This window comes from Panthera onca, chromosome B1, assembly GCF_046562875.1.
Source record: "Panthera onca isolate mPanOnc1 chromosome B1, mPanOnc1 haplotype 2, whole genome shotgun sequence".
Classification (NCBI taxonomy): Eukaryota; Metazoa; Chordata; class Mammalia; order Carnivora; family Felidae; genus Panthera; species Panthera onca.
The window spans coordinates 20,050,550-20,068,100 of NC_138342.1; the positions used below are offsets into that span (position 1 = coordinate 20,050,550).

The 17,551-nt window shown below is 48.1% G+C and overlaps 1 protein-coding gene across 2 annotated transcripts in view; it reads right to left on the bottom strand.

The window, feature by feature from the left end:
• CCDC149 (coiled-coil domain containing 149) overlaps positions 1 to 17,147 on the bottom strand; it is a 92,061-nt gene extending 74,914 nt beyond the window's left edge. Inside the window, exon 1 of one of the 2 annotated variants that reach the window (XM_060655322.3) lies at positions 16,926 to 17,147. In XM_060655322.3, coding sequence (XP_060511305.2) covers positions 16,926 to 16,973 — 48 coding nt within the window. In that variant the 5' untranslated portion in view covers positions 16,974 to 17,147. The remainder of the gene's footprint in view (positions 1 to 16,925) is intronic. The other variant, XM_078446233.2, reaches the window with a different exon arrangement.
• Positions 17,148 to 17,551: the final 404 nt, after the last annotated feature.

A 17,551-nucleotide genomic window follows, 5' to 3' on the forward strand; every position in this document is an offset into this window, starting at 1 on the left:
AACCCAGGCCTGCCCCACCTCTCTCGCAGGAGAGTCATAGGGGCTCTATAAGACAATGCATTTTTTTTTTTAAAGCACTCAATAAATTCTAAAGGCACCAATCTTATTAATAATCACAATAATCCAAAGAACTGCATTCATCCTATTCAAAGAAAGAAAACCAATCTCCATTCCTAAGTTTGTCAGCAGACCTTGCCTTTGTGAAAAACATCATCTCCCTGCTGGGATGAAGTGTTCCAGAAGAGGGTCAGAGTGCTCCAGATGAAGACTCAACTCAAGATGGAGCGTTTGTGGGACTATTCCCTGGCTTCCATCTCTTCCAACTAGAGTCAGGTGCAGATACTCCAAGGCGAGGAGGTGTTCCGTCCCTGTCTGCCCCCGAAAGGCAGTCATCTGCAGACTAGAGATCTTGAAATCAGACATGCAAATCCATCACTATTTTAATTATCCAAGGAAGTAGAGCTCTTACCACCATCTGCCAAGATGCCAGCCAATCGTGATCATCACGGCTCCCCCCAGCGGTTCTCTCTGCGTGAGAATCACGGAGTCATCATTAAAGGGCCGCTTGGGCCCCAATTTCCGCCTACAAGATGAAGGTGTCCCCAGCTGAAGCTTGTGAGTGGGAGCTGTTTTTGCCTTCTCTCTATGCCTAGCTCATATTTTCCTGAGCACTGTTAATTTGCTCCTGAGCTTGTCATTATCAGTTTCTTACCACCACCTCCAGGCAGTACTGATTAGTGAGAAATGTTCCTCAACAAGAACTGTCAGTTCAGAATTCGGCCCCACGGCAACAAGTTAGGTGGAGATTCATTCTGGACCATGGGTGAATGTGCAGTTCTGCTGATTCAAATCGCAGGCTTATTCAGAGGGCAGACTAAACTATAAACACTAATTAAGGTGAGGGCTCTGTCCAGGTCTGTTTCCCTGGCTGGTAATGGTGCAACTGGGTCGATTATGCTAGCAAAGGGCTCCTACGGATGATCTCAATTTAGTATGGCTTTCAGGGAGGATGGCAAAGTCCCCATTGTCTCCACATCACCAACAAGCCAACAGCCAACACTGGGCATAATTTTATGGCTTCTCTTGACAGCCCATTTGTCTACCACAATCACGGTTCATCAGAAGAGCATTGAAATGACAGTAACATGGGTTGCTTCAGTTTGTTCCTCTGCCAAGTACAGACACAAGACCTGGTGCTTAAAGGATTCCTTTGGAGAAGACATCACTGATGCAGGCAGCATCAAGGCGTGGGCATTTCTCTTTCAGTAAGGAAAGTCACTGATAATCAAGGTCACTACAGACAGCAGTGTCAATAGGACTGACTAAATATGTGACCAGGCTAACCATTCCAAAAGGAGATGAAATTTTAGAGGCAGAGAGACCTAAAAGCTCATGGAAGGCAGTGGATATCCCAAGTACGTTTTGGGGGGAGGGGGTCAGACTTTCTTGGATTCCAGTCCCTGCCCTGCACCTGTAGCTGAATGACCTTGAGCAAGTTAATCCATCTCTTGCTGAGCCAAAGACCCCTTACTTGTAAAAGGGGGACCATGACAGTGTGTCCTTCGTAGGGTCTGCGACATAAAGGAGGTAATGGGACAAGGTATTTAGTCCAGTCACTGGCATGAAGCTGGCATTTGCTAAGAGGTTATTTTTTTTATCTTTATAATCATCATCATCATCCTCCTCATCATCAATCATCATCATCATGTTCATGCTATATCATTAGGACTGCTGCTGTCTGTACTGTGTAGGAGGGTGCAAAGGCCAAAGTAGTTAAAACAAGTCTTTGGGAAAGACCTATCGAGCCTGATGGGCCTAGACCCCAGATATGGCCATGGAGGCATCAGACAAAACACTAAGGGCAGACCCTCCTCCACCACTGACTGTGTGCCAAGTACTGTTCTGGGCACTTCACACACATTAGTTCATTTGGTCCTCACAATGAGGCCCTAGGAGGTAGGAGTGACTATGATCCCCTACATCTCCTATAAAGTGCTGGCCAAGAAGAGGGAAGCAGAAGTGTTCCAGGAGACTTCTGGGAAGTTTCCTTAAAGGAAGGAGCATATTCTTCTTCATGTTTTCTTCCTCCTGCAAAATATTCATCCCGAAAATGGAAAGCTCCACTGTTGGAACGGTGGATAAAAGAAACGGAAGGTGCCTGGGTCCCTGAAAAACTGTAAGCTGCCATATCAGCCTTAAACGGTCTTCCTCTAAAGTCACTGTACTTGAGAGAGAAATACAGATAACTCTATCTTATCCAAACCACTGCTGTTTCTGGTATTACGTTAAAACTAATCCTAAATAATATGCCAACACACCCAAGCAACTGATACTGAGGAAATTTGGCACCTTTTAATGTAAGATATGTAACTGAGTTCATAAGAGAGCCCTATGTCACCCCTGACAGGTGTCACTGGATATCCATGATACAAAACTGTGTAAGTACTACACTGAGGTTTTCATAGAGTTTAAATGAAAGAATACTTCCTTCTTGGCTTGATAATTCAAAATACACACCTCCTAAAAATGAGCACCACACTAGAATGTTTTTTCATTCGTTCACTCACTCATCCATTTGGTGAGGCTATAGTAGACCAGGGGAAACACAGACTTTGGAATAAAAAGAACCCGAGTTCAAATCCCAGCTCTTGTATTGCCAGCATATTCTCTTATGTTTACTTATCAACTCTTAGCCATATTGATCACAGCAAATGAAATGGTGGTAACTCTAGCTGCCTCTCAAGGCTGTTGTGAGGTATAAATGAAATGCATATATAAAGCATTCAGGACTGGGCACATTAAATAGCACCCAATAAACATATCCTTTTTCCTTCAAATATGTGCCTGCACCAAACCTTAGATGAACCTTATATGTATGGCACACAGGGCTTAATAAATGGACACATTTGTAAGAATAACTTCACTGGGGCGCCTGGGTGGCTCAATCAGTTAAACATCTGACTCCTGATCTCAGCTTAGGTCGTGATCTTAAGATGCAGAGTTCAAGCCCCGCATTGGGCTCCCTGCTGGGTGTGGAGCCTACTTAAAAGCAAAACAGAATGAAAAGAATAACTTTACTGCAGTTAATAATAATAATGATACTGAGAGAGTAGTAGCAATCACAGCAGTGGTCGTAGCAACAGCGGCAGTAAAATAATCAAAAGCTAAACAGAGAGGGTGAAAATAAGGAAGGTCCCCAAATGTGTGCGGTTAATACCTACATGATCAAAACTTAACTGTTCAGCACTAGGTCGGAGACTGTTTCTGGAGAAGTGTGGAATTTTTCTCATGAATCCTCAGGAATGTTTCCAGTAATCAAAACAGTTATTTTCCTTGCTCACCAAGCAATCTTATCATCTTAAAAGAACGTCTCTCTAAAACCCAGGTGTTTGAATTGTCCAATGAATTCCTCTCCTTTTTCAAAAATGAATTTTTAAAAAGAAGTTGATGGACAGGATGAACGAACACCCTAGAATCTGCTCTCCCGTACAAACCTTTACACCGAGTGGGAAGATGCCAGATACCCTTGCCCCAGCGCACAGGGGTAGTTATTAGGTCGTTCAGCCTAACTCATGTGCATTCACAGAAACTAAGTAAGCAAGGGAAGATATAAGCCGGCTGTGCAAAAAACCACGGGAAAACCTTAAAGTCACTGTCCCTGCAGCCTATTCTAGAGTTTAACAGAACTCTGATGTCAGACATCTGGGTGTTCCGACAGTGGGAAACAATGCAGTTAAGAATTTCTAAGACATAGGCTCAAAGTCCAGCAAATGTATAGTTTGTCGACACGGTGTAATCCCGTGCTGCCACAGAGACTGATGTCGATGGAGATGAGTTAGTGACGTGGAAACTGTTCACGACTTATTGCTGAGCAAGAAAAAGAACACCTTATAAAACAGCATACACTGACAGAATTCAAAAAAATGCTTAATGGGTGCAGGAGGGGTGGGTGGGTAGAGTCGACTAGGAAAGGCATGCAGAGCCTTCTGGGGAGCTGAGAATGTTCTATATCTTGACCTGGGTGGTGCACGTGCAAAAATGCGTTGAGCATTCACCGTGTGCATTCACTGTAGGTGCGTAGCATGTGATATAAACTCATTTTTAGAAATAAAGGCCTGGAAAAGTATCTGAATGATTAAACACTAAAATATTAACAGTAGTCATCTCTGGGTACTAGAATTATAGTCATTTTCTTTTAAACATACGTATATTTTCTAGGGACAGTTGGTTGAGCGTCTGACTCTTGATTTTGGCTCAGGTCATGATCTCATGGTTCATGGGATCGAGTCCTGCATTAGGCTCTGTGCTGACAGCACGGAGCCTACTTGGGATTCTCTCTCTCCCTTTCCCCTGCTCTCTCTCTCTCTCCCTGAAAATAAAAATAAATAAACTTTAAAAAATGAATAAACATACGTATATTTTCTAAATTTGGGGGCCGCTTAAGTTTATTCAGATATTTAAAGTCAAATCCATCATGATCCAAAGTTTTACCATCTCTAGGTAATACCTTCAGTCACTCACCTCTCTTCACCACCCTTTCTCCATTCACAGATTCAGGCCGACAAGGGTAGGGCCCCCACAGCTGCCCAAGGAAACTCTCTGTGATGGGGGCAGGTAGGATCCAGGGGAGGTGGGTCCGTGGCATTATTAGATTCTAGTACTTCTGCGGAGCCCCTGCTCAGACAGCACTGGGTCACCTGGAGCGCCTGCCTGCAGCCTCCACAGCAGAGGTGGCATCCTGACCATCCTCCAGTTATGGCCACATCTGCAGGCGTCCCCGACGCCACTTTTGCTCAACTTCCAGCCTCTACTGAAGTCTGGCCGGGAATTTGGAACCCGACCCCAGAAGTCTCTATCTCAGCTCAAGTTCTTGGGCTCAGATCTAGGTCAGCTGGCACGAGCATGCAGAGGATAGGAACCCAAGCCTTCCGGTGGGAGAAACATCTGACTTGAAGTTAAAAGGCCTGCCTCCACATACTTGCTTCTTGCCAAGTGACCATCAATAAGGATTCTGAATTTCCATTTCTTCACACTATCCCCTGCTCATTCTAACTGACGAGGTGGTTATGAGGATAAAGGAATGGAGAAGAAGGTGACAGCATCCCATTGGCTTCTGCACCCTGACTTTTAGCAAGGTGCCTGAGGCTGGGTTAATCCTCTTAAGCATCAGTAGAAGAAAGACAGATGTAAGGTACTGTTTTTATGTATTATGTCCTGTGATGAGGTGACCGCAGAGGCCAAAGCAATTGCATAGCTTCTTTGCATGAGAGTCAAAGGTGGGTGCAAACAACCTTGGCACAAACCCTTCTAGTCCAGGGCGAAGGCAGAGACTGGGTACGACGCACGATAACACAGGTCAGAGCCCGTTACAGAAAGTAGCTCTTTATAACCAAATGATTTCCCACCCACAGCTTCTGCCTCTTGTCAAGCAATATATCTGATACGATAAAATTTCAGTTTGGAAGAAAAGAAAGGAAAGAAGGGGAGGTTGGGATGGAGAGAGACAGAAAGAGAGAGAAAACGACTTCTAGTGAATTCATAAATCCCTTGGAGCTTATTAAAAGGAGATCTGACTTACTACCTTTAACAGATCACAGTCTGTATTTGGAAAGTCAGAAGGTCTGTGAGATCAAATGGATACAAGGGGACTTTGGGGAGAGAAACACACGAGAATGTTGTTCTGACAAGCAAACAAATGGATGTCCTTGTTTTAATTCAGCAGGTTTTCAATGCAAGTGTTAACTGAGAGCCGGATAGGCTTGTCATCTCTTTCAGATTTGTCTACAAGCAGGACTTTGTGCTGGGTATAATGGCAGATTCAAAAAACATCCACCCTTTCCCACTCTGAGTAACTCCAGGCTGGAGACAAGGCACGTACGTAAATAATTCCGACCTGGTCACAGAGGTGCACCTGGATGCTATGCGATCGCAGGAGGCCAAAGACCTTCCAGTTGGAGGTTAAGGTGGTTATGACTGAGCCTCGAAGGAGGAGTGAGAAGAAGTAAGAGAACCAGGGTTCCTGCCAGAGGGCACAGCCTGAGCAAACCCCAGGTGGGTGGAAACGCTGGCTTCCTGCAAACACTCAGCGTGCTTCTGTTTACCGAGAACACAGGACATGTGAAACGGAGATGTGCAAAGTAAGGCCAGATCATTTCGTTTGGATGAAAGTAAGAAAGGCCTTAAACGACAATAAAGTCTGAGACAAAGTGAGAGCCAGCAGGAGCTATGGAGGCTTTTGACCAAGGAAGGGTCAGATCTCAGTTTTGCTTCCAGGCACTTGACCAGGCAGTGAGGGAGAGGGCGGGAGGGCAGAAATGGGTGTAGGAGGCAGGGAGGCATGTTCTCCAGGGAGGAGGTTACTGTTAGTTCTTTGTGAGCAAGTGCTGTGTCCTGAGAACTGATGTCAGCCTACTAAGAGGCTTATTCAGGACCCCACCAAACGTGGGAAGGAGTTAGCAATGGCTCCGAAGACCAGAGCACCATTTCCTAAAGCACAGACTTACGTGACCCAGCTGAGCTTAGGAGCTCTTAGGAGCTCACTACCTTGTGTAGGAGTTGAGATCCACACACAGAGAAGGTCCCTATATTTCTCTGGGAGCATTTTAGTGCTATATGAGTGGCTTGGAGTCTAAGCTATGTAACGCAACAGGCTGAAGAGTTCACTTCAAGCTTGGGTGGTCATGGACGATTTTATGAGGGATGCGGGCTTCTATTCCATTTTGGAGGCCTAGTAAAGGCTGTGGTCTGGGAAGAAGTAGAAGGCCCACCCAGATGAGATCAGGATGTGGGAATGAGGTAGGAACCAGAATGCAGGATGGATCAGTTTGTCTGGAACACTCAGTTTCTGAGGGGACCAATGAGACATAAAGTTGGAAAGCTCAAGGCCAGTTTGAGGGGAGCCTTTGAATACCAGATAATGGGGAGCCAAGAAGGTTTCTGAGTAAGAAGACTTAGTGAAAAGTGCTTTTCTTCTTAAGGTGGCATAATAGATTAGTTGTACAGAGGATAGACTGTCTTGAAGAAGATCTGATATCCGGGGCATAAATGACATGTCACAATAAAACAGCATAAGGTGATAGAAACAGAGTAGATTATTGAACAAACTTATACAGAAAATGAAAATGGGAAGACTTCAAAACAAAAACCAACCAAGGTTTACGTTCCTTGGGAACCAGTTATCCCCTCCCACGGGCACCATGTCACCTGATGGGTCACAGAGAGATGCAGACTCTCCACTAAGCAAAGATCTCCACCATGAGGTACCCAAAGCCCCAGTGTGGTTTTATTAGTGGAAAACCAGGCGGTGAGTAAGAAATGTCATTCACTCTGGTCATTTTCATTCAGGGACTAGCCAAAGTCCTCTTCTAATCTTCAGCCAATGTATTTTATTCAATGTGAAAGTCACTAAATTAATTTTTTAACATAATAAGAGTAGAAATTGTCAATTTTAGAAGCGCATATGCGAATTTCCCTGCACAGGAGAGAACATGAATCCTATTAGTTAAAAATAGCAGTTGTGCTCACTTTCCCCCACATGCTAATTTTAATAAACTTACTCTGAAATTAGCCTGCCACTATGCAGATAGCTGCTCATCCAAAATGCTCCCAGTAAGCACTAAGCTCGCCTTGCAAGAGTTCAAGTACTCCCAGGAAACTCTGAACAATGCAGAGTTCTAAATGGAACTCATCTCTTCTCACCAGACTTGGCCACTCCCAATCCTCTATCATGCCCAGCCCGGCCTCTCTCTAGCCACCCATCACGGGTCATCTTGGACCCATTCCATTTCATCTTCCCAATCCAGTTGGCTATGAAATCCTGTCGGGGTCATTAAAAACAAAATCTTTCTCTTAGCCATCCCTTCTCCTCTATTCCCACGGACGCTGTTATCTCCTTACCACTTCATTTATTCAAACATCCAGATTCATATATCCTACAATTACTTAATTCCTATAAAGGGCAAAGCACAGTGCAAAGAGAGCTAAGGCCACAAATTAACAACACATGGTCCCTGCTCTCAAGGAGTTCAAGATCATTTGGGTTCAGCGGAGAGACAGACATGTTATAGGTTAGTTAGACAACCACGTAAGTGGCATGGCTTCGGTGCCAAAGGAGTAATCGGAAATGCTGATGGTGACAGAAAACACTAGATTGCTAGTCCCTCATCTTGTCTGTCCCCGATTCCTGGCAAAGTTACCAAATTTGTCTGCACATCCCCGCTGCCTGGCATAGTGCCTCGCAGACTCTGTTAGAGGCTCAGTGATCACTGAGTTCGGTGGAAACAGATCTATCCCAGATAGTTTCATCGACTTGTACCCCAGCTAAAAAAGTGTCCAGCACCTCTCCATTACCAGCTATGTTAGAGCACGCCCTCTGTCTTGCTTTTGAGGTCATTCACCATCTGGTCCACCCTGGCTCTTCCAACCTCATGTCTGCTATACCTCAACCCACTACTTCCAGCCTTTCCTCAAAGGTCAGAAGCATTTCCTCAAAGGTCAACTGCCAGCCCAGTGTTCATGCCTGCTTCTATCATGATCACCCATGGCCTCTTCAACCAAAGGGGAGGGACCCAGTTCAAGTTCCACTGCCTCTAGGAAGCTTTTTCCCACCTCTCAAGCCTGACCAACTGTCTATATATGTGCCTGCTATTCTGTACTGGTTTTTTCATTTAATACTATTATTAATATGAATAATACTTTGAACTATTAACTGATGTCCTATCTACCCACCTTGCCTCCATTTCCTATAATTCCTACCCTGTTTCTCCCTACACATCCCTCTGCCTTTTTAAGAAACCAGACATTCTGCCTTTGTGTTCCAAGGAAGGGAGCATCCAGCAAAACACAGGTAACAAAGCGATTGGCTCTTCAGTGTTGGAAGTCTGGTCCTTGAGACATCAGGGCATGGAACAGTCTCCCCAGGAGCTCCCTCCCCCATGGCTTCCCAAAAGACTAGAAAGATCTCCAAAGTTGAGGAAAGGGCAGAATCAGAGGGCAAAGAAAGAGAGTTTGGCTATCAGTGAGTCTCTAAGAATGAGCACAGAGCCTCTGCCTAATCCGCCTGGGTGAGGGCAGTGGAGGGGGAACCCCGGGACCAGGGTGGGGAGCATGGCTAGTCGTGCTGGAAACCTGATGAAGTGGGATGTGAAGAGGTAAGGAATAAAGCTCTCCAGAGCAATGTCTATCTCAAATATCCATCTCTCCCCTTTAAAAAAATTAGATTTCGGGGTACCCAGGTGGTTCAGTCAGTTACACGTCCAACTTCAGCTTGGGTCATGATCTCGCGGTTCATGAGTTCAAGCCCTGCGCCTGACTCTGTGCTGACAGCTCAGAGCCCGGAGCCTGCTTCAGAGTCTGTGTCTCCCTCTCTCTCTCTGTGCCCTTCCCCCCCACTCACGCTCTGTCTCTCTCTGTCTCTCAAAAATAAATATTAAAAAAAGATTTTGAAAACATTCGATTTCTTGAGGCACAATTCACACAGAGAAAGGTTCATCTTTTTTGGGTGTACCGCTCTATGAATTTCACTACACCTGTACAGTCACATAGCCATCACCACGGCTGAGGCACAGAATACGTCCGTCACTCCACAAAGTTCCCTTGTGCCCTCCCGCCGTCAATCTGCTCACCCTGTTCCCAAGCTCTGGCAACCACTGATCTGTTTCCTGTCCTTCTAGCTGCGCCTCCCCAGAAATTTCGTATTAATGGAATCTTACAGTAGGTACGCTTGGCTCGAGCCTCTGGTTTCCATCACTTGCCAATTTTTTTTGCTTTTTTTAGTATAGTTGGCACACAATGTTACGCTAGCTTCAGGTGTACCAAATGTTGTGGAGGCTCATTCATGTTTCTGCATGGATCAGTAACCTGTCCCCTCGTAACGCTGAGCAGGATTTCATTACATGGACGCACGACAGTTATCCGCTCGTCAGTTCACGGACACTAGGGCTGTTTCCATTCTCAGTGATTATAAAAAAAAAAAAAAAGGGCTATAAACATTCACATACAGGCTTTGGTGTTGACGTGCGTCCTCACTTCTCTTGGGTAAACACCCAGGGGCAGGGCGGCTGGGTTGTTCGGTTAAGCGTCTGTTTGACTGTATGAGAAATTGCACAACTGTTTTCAAAAGTGGCCGTAACCACTTTCTATTCCTCCAGCAACGCATGGGGCTTCCAGCGCTCTGCATCCTTGGCGGCATTCGGTTTATCCACTTTTATCTGTTTGTTTTTCCCTCCTGACAGGTTGTGTTGTGGAGCCTTATTGCGGTCTCAATGTACATTTCTCTAATGACTGACACTGTTTAGTATATATTCATGTGCTTATTTTCCATCCAAATCTCTTTTTTTAAATTTTTTAAAGTTTATTTTATTTATTTTGAAAGAGACAGAGATAGTGGGGGGGGGGGGGGCAGAGAGAAAGGGAGAGGGAGAGAATCCCAAGCAGGCTCTGAGCCCCATGAGGGGCTCGAACTCATGAAACCATGAGATCATGATCTGAGCTGAAACCAACAGTTGGATGCTTAACCGACTGAGCCACCCAGGTGCCCCACCATCCAAATCTCTTGAGTGTAGAATCTATTTAACTCTTTTGCCATTTTCTTTTTTTAAAAAAGTTTATTTGTTTACTTTGAGAGAGAGAATCCCACACTGCCAGCATGGAGCCCGATGCGAGGCTCAAACTAATGAACCATGAACTTGACTTGAGCCAAAATCTAGAGTCTGATGCTTAACTGACTGAGCCACCCAGGCACCCCTCTTTTGCCATTTTAAAAATTAGGCTGCTTGTTTTCTTATTATTCAGTTGTGAGAGTCCTTTATATATTCTAGATATAAGACTTCTGTTCTGCACACATTTTCTCCCAGTCTGTGGCTTATCTTTTCATTTTCCTAAAGGAGTTTTTCAAAGAGCAGAAGTTTTAAGTTTTGATAAAATACAATTTATTCTTTTTTCCTTTTGTGGTTATGTTTTTCATGTCCTATGTACCCTTTTTACTCTTGAACCTCCCAAACTGTGAAAAACCATCTCAGTGGTGATAAGAGAACCTTCCCAAGTACAAGCTGGGCACAGATAAGGTTCCATTCCCTAGCCTCCCTAGCCTCCATGGCTAGGTGTGGTCACGTGACTATACTCAGACTAATGGGATGTGAGCAGAAGTCATCCCTAATTTTAAAAAGCCCCTCACCCTGGACTCCCCCTGCCCTTTTTCCCTCCATTCTCATGGGTTGGGACAAAAACATGGCAACAACCAGCTTCATACATACAGTTGGGGACCACCCCCTAAGACACACTGGAGTAAGAAGGTGTAAAAAAATCTGAGTTCTTAGATGACTCACGGAGCAGGGCCTCCCAGACTGGACCACCACACTGTAACATGAAAGAGACCAACATATCCACCTTATTTAAAACAATATATTTTGAGGGTAGGTATCTTTGTTAAAGTAGCTTAAACTTAACCCAAAAAATTCACCCTTCTTTCTGGGGAAGTAGACAATAACCTCAAGGGTCTTGGACCCACCCGGTGTCATGTGGTGTATGTATGCAGACAACTGCACAATAGTTTCCAAAAGTTTCCGTCAGCTCAGGAGTGATTTGGGGGCAGCGGAATATGAATCCCTTGCCTTTACCCTGGGCAAGAGAGCAAGGTCCCCCTTGCTCAGCAAGGTCCTCTGAGCAAGGCTCAGAGCCGCGAAGGAGAAAATATATCAACTTGTTCTTCGTTCACCCAAAGTAGCACGGGTGGGGTACAAGCCATTGCTGAGAGGGGGACAAGGAGAGACACAACCATGACCTATGACTAGATACTAGATGAAACATGAGGAGATTGCGACTATATGAAAGTAGCCCAGACGGGATGCGTAACCCCTACCCCGTCACCCCTGCCAGCGGCTGAGAACCACTTAAGCCCCCTACAACTTAAACACAGGCTGGGGGAAAGGGAGACACAGGACTCCAACCCAAAGTACATTTCCATCACCCTTACAATGGGAATGTGTAATCAAAATTCACATGCTGTAGCAAAATATAGACGTTTTCATTTCATGAATGCCTAAGTTTCTGTCCTGAGGTTCATGCTCATTGTACTAACGTTCACTAAACACCACCTGCCAGGCAGAGGGCCAAGGACTAGCAAGCCCCTCACACACCTACGGGGTACGTACTCATTACCCATCTGAAGATTAGGAAAACGAGGCTCAGAGAAGCTGCACAGTGCAGGGACTTTTCCGGTCCATTCTGCTTCGGGCAAATAGCCCCTGCTGCCTGCCTGCTCTCAGGCCACGTGGCCTCCTGAGCAGGACCCGCTCTCAGGCCACATGGCCTTCCTGGGCAGGGCCCACAACCAGATTATCACACTCCTGAGCCACTGTCTTCCAGGCCAGGTGAGTGATCTAGGTGGGTTCAAATGGAGGGACGCCTGCGGTTATATGGGACGTACTACATAAGGGTTGCTGTCTTCCTCTCTGAACTTGAAAAGGACGGGAGGCTGAGACTTAAGACAAACAGCAAGGAGACTCATGGATAGAGAGAAAGTGCCCATTTGAGTGTGGGATCCAGCTGGGGCCCAAACCACTCCTCTCTTGGAATTACTAGACAGGTCAGCTGTATTGGTTTGTTGCAGCCACTGTCACAAACGGCCATAAACTGGTCAGCTTGAAACAACAGAAATTAATTCTCTTGTACTCCTGGGGGTTGAAAGTCCAAAATTAACGTGTCAGCAGGGCCATGCTCCCTAATAAGGCTCCAGGGGAGGACTGTTCCTTGCCTCTTCCTAGCTTCTGGTAGTTTCCAGTAATCTCTGGAACTCCTTAGCTGCATAACTCCTGGTCTCTGCCTCTGTCATCACATGGCCTTCTTTCCTCTGTGACTTCACCCAGTGTCTTCTCCCTGTGCATCCCTACATCCAAATTTTCCTCTCCTTGTAAGGACACTAGTCATTGGATTAAGAACCCACTCTAATGACTTTGCCTTAACTTTGATCTTCAAAGATCCTATTTCCAAACAAGGTTGCGTTCACAGCTTTGGGAGGTTAAGATTTGAACATATGTTTTTGGGAAGCACAATTCAACCCACAACATCAGCCGATAAATTCCCTGAGCTAAACCGCTTTGGGTTGGGTTTTTGATCATTTGCACCCAGAGAGAAGTAGAGCCAAGATTCACCCACAGAGCTCAGTCAACAACGCAGACCCAAAGCCACACCATTAACCATAGGGCCTATTCAATCTCTGTATTTCAATGTCAGTGGCTCTATTCTGGGTAGAGGTGCAGGGTTACACAACACACTCAAAGAATACGACGCTGACTGCTATCTAATTAACTAACCAAAATTCAAATGGTGAAAATAGTGAAATTGAACTAGGCATGGGTTATCATAAGGCAGCGGGCCAAGAGGTGGCCAGCATTTTTATTTTAGAAATAAAAAATTACTGACTATCTGCATGGCTGCATTTCAAGACCTCTCCGAGAGAGAGAGAGAGAGAGAGAGAGAGAGAGAGAGAGAGAGAGATATCTTTTGGAAGATCACTTCAGGTGGTGCTAGGAAGAACATTTCCCCCTCCCCAGACATTTAATTTCTAAAAGAGAACATCAGCCAGGCTTCTTTCACATGCATGGCCATGTTTACTTTGGGGCCTACGAGTGGGCTGCAACTTCAGCTAGTTATACTAAAAATATGAAAATAAAACTGATCTCTGTAGGATCATTTTAAGTGAAGACGGCTTGGTAGAGGCGAGCCGCGGAAGCAGACCGATGGAAAGGCAGCACAGGGCTCTGGGCAGGAAGGGCAATGGAGTGCGTGTCCAGGGCGGGAGGCAGAAACCAGGTCCTCTGCAGAAATCGATGTGAGCCGTCAAAAGGCCCACTCAGCTCAGGTCAGATATCTGGTGACTGTCTTCCCCAGTTCTTCTGGCTGGATTCCAAAATCACTTTGAAACACCACCAGCCACTGACCACTTTCTCCCATGGATCCTATTGGCTACGTAGCAGGCATCTCCACGCCAGGCCCAGTCCGCACCTGGCCAGCTAAACTTGAGTGGGGCAGGGGAATCCCCTGGGTAGCTCAGTGTCTGAGAAGAGTAGATTTTAGGCTATATCCCTGGGCATTTTCATGCCATCGGTGTATCAGTTTCTTGTGGCTGCCATAACCAGTTACCGCAAACTGGGTGGCTTAAAACACAGAAATGTATTCTCTCACAGCTGTGGAGACCAGATGTCCACAGTCAAGAGGTGTCAGAAGAACTGATTCCTTCTGGAGGCTCTAAGGGAGAATCTGTTCCATGCCTCTTCCAGCTTCTGGTGGCAGCTGGCAAACCTTGACATTCCAGGACTTTCGATGTGCAACTCTGATCTCGATCTCCATCTTCATATGGCCTCCCTCTCTGTGCCTTCCCATTGTCTTCTCCCTTGTATCTCTGTGTCTGAAATCTATCTTTACTTTCTTTTATAAGGACACCAGTCATTAGATTCAGGGCTCACCCTAAATCCAGGATGATTTCATCTCACAGTCTTTAACGTAATTACATCTGCAAAGACCCGATCTCAAAATAAGGTCCCATTCACAGCTACTGGGGGGTTAAGACTTAGAAGGATCCACGGTGCAGAGGGGAAAATGCACAACGGATCTGGGGAGAGACTTTAAAACTTGCATTTTTCCCAAAAATGCAGAGTGACTCTTTGCGCTCTTTGTTCCCCAAATGACTGGGGTGCAGGTGATCTGTAGATCGTACTCTGAGGAACACTGATTTAGTCGCTGGGGATTCAAAGGTGAATAAAACATGGTCCTCTCTCTTGGAGAACCTGCTGTCTAGCTGAAGATACACAGAGATGAACCAATGATTAACATACAAAGTATGGCCTAATGATTCCAAGCTCTGGAGTCAGACCAGGGTTCAAATTCTGCCCGCTCCAGCTGTGAGGCTCTGGCAAGCTCCTTAACCTATCTGAGCCACAGTGTCCTTACTTGCAAAATGAGAAATAATTCCTACTTTATAACATTATGAGAATGAGGCTATGTAAAATATTTAACACTGATGAAGGACTCAAGAAACAGCCATGTGGTATTAGGAGAGGGGCAAGCATAGCTCCTTGCTGTGTGCCTTCCACGCCCTAGAGCCTTTACTGAGTGTTTGTGTAAGGCACGAATGCACTACCCTGAAGAAATCCAGCTGGGATAGGCAAGGCAACTCCTAAAAGGCACATGTCAGGATCTTGATTTATTCTATAAGCATTTTTTGAGCACCCGCTGTGTATGGAGCTCGGTGTGTAGGCCCCTGGATCAAAGCCAAGTAAAACACACATCCCGGTGGGGAGACCACCAGGCCACAGTAGTGTGGTCAGTGCAAGGCAGAAGGAAGGCCACCTCGGGGAGGCATATTCGGATGCAATGAAGCACTTCCTTCCTCTGGTTTTCCACCCTTTGGCATTCTCTTCATGTTTATCGCGTAACTCTCCCAAACTGTAGCATAGGTTCCAGAAATTCTTTGAGAGCAGAAGGGGTTGTCTGCCTTCTTTGCCGCTGAATCCCAAGCACCTAGCGAGATACCTGGCTGCTAATAGACCTTCGATACATATTTGTTGGAGTAGAGAACATTCTGCTGCCATTTCAGAGCCTAACCCTGGACTCTTATGAAGAGGCACCCCCAGCCTCCTTGACTACTGGGTATGATTCTTGATTCTTGAAAGTTCCCTAGAGGATCTGTCCCTTGACATTAGAGGAGATGGGAGGGCGCAGGCCGCAAAACAATGCATCCGAACACTGTCTAGTTAGGAGTTTTCAGCTACTAGACCAAGAGTAAACAAACTAAACCAGGGAGAACTTATGACATCTTATTCCTGTTCAGAAATACAACGCTTTGCACACAACAGACGTTAAGTACTGTTATCCGCCTGACCTGGAGGCCCTGGAAATGATTACAGGAGAAAGTATAAGGGCTTCCCTTCTAACATCCCACAGGGGAAGGAAGAGAGCAAATCACTACACCGTGCATTATGTGCACAGGAGTAAAGTCAAAGAGGCCCCAAGTTGGCTTTGGGCAAAGGGATGGTTCTCCCGACGGAGAGAATGGAAAACTGGGGGGAGGGGGGTGCTCAGCAAGGCTAGGTAGCACCGGGAACTGCCATCACATATGGCGGTAAGTCAGGACGAGCGACCTACCTGTGACAGGGAGACATCAGCCCTCACTGTCACCTGCAGAAGCCGCACAGCCCCTCCCAGGCCAAAAAACTCAGGCTGGGCTGAAGAGGCAATAGCTCAGGAGACTAAAAGCCAACCCCGGGGTGGTTGTGACAAAGGGGTTTGGGGGGAAGAGGGCTGGTGTTTTCTGCTTGCAGGAATCGAGTGCCTTCCGCACCTGTCGTTCGCTCCTTTGATAAATGGCTCTCCACCTTACCCAGAGTAGGCCCGCAAGACACACTGTTGACAGAAGTAAGTGACTGAATGAAGGCTACGGAGGACCCCGAACTCCCCCCACCCAAACCTCCACCGCAGGTAATTCCACCTGGCCCGGGGGGGGGGAACCCCAGGGCCCGGATCTCCCCCCCCCTCCCCGGCACCACCTTTCCGCTTCAGCGCGGGCCGTCCAATCGCTGGGCTCCACAACGGTGGTGACCGGGAAGGCAGGTGGGGCTTGGCTCCTCTCCTGCCGGGTCCCCCGCGCTCCGCTCTCCAATCCAGGGCCGAGCCCCGCGGGAGGGGGAAGGCCCCTCCCCTGAAGCCGGCACCAGATGGCGTGGAAGCGGCGCCCGGCCCGCCCGGGAGGCGCGCGACGAGCGGCGCACCTGGCGGGGGCGGAGAGCAGCGCGTCCCCCGCCCCCCGCGCGTCCCCGCGCCGCGCTCGGCCACCCAGGGGGGCGCGGGCCGGGGGAGGGGGGACGTGCTGCGGGCGCGGGGCGGGGACGCGCGGCCCGGCCCTTCCCGCCTGGCCGGCGCCTCGGCCTCACCTCGCTCACCAGCCCCTGCCAGTCGCTCTCGGTCCGGTCGCCGTTCATGGCCTCCTCCTGCGGGCGCGGGCCGGCCTCGTGGACGCCGCCCGCCTCCGCCTCCGCCTCCCGCCGCGCCGCCGCCGCCGCCACCCGCGCCCCGCGCGGCCCCGAGAGGGCCGGGCGCCTCCGAGCCGCCGCGCCGCCGCCTGCGGCCGCCCGCGCTGTTGACTCAACGTCCGCCTCCGCGGGAGGAAGGGGAGGAGGAGCCGCGGCCTCCCGGCCCGCAGCCAGGGCCCCGCCGGCCCCGGCCCGCCCCGCGCCGCCGGGCCTCCCGATCCCCCCACCCCCCACCTCCGCGCCCGGACTCCTGACCCCCCCACCCCCCACCTCCGCGCCGGGACTCCTGACCCCTGCCCCGGCCCCCGGCCCCCGACCCCTGACCACCACTCCGGGACCCCTGACGCCTGCGCCAGCCCCGGCCCCCCGACCCTCGACCCTCGTGCGGGACCTCGAAGGGAAGGGACAGACGGCAGCCGGCGGTCTCAACCTGCAGGTGACTGCTGTGTCCCGGATGCCTTGCTCTCCCTGGGCCGGAGGCGGGCTCAACAGACACCTGCGTGTCCCCTGCAGGAACCAACCCCCCT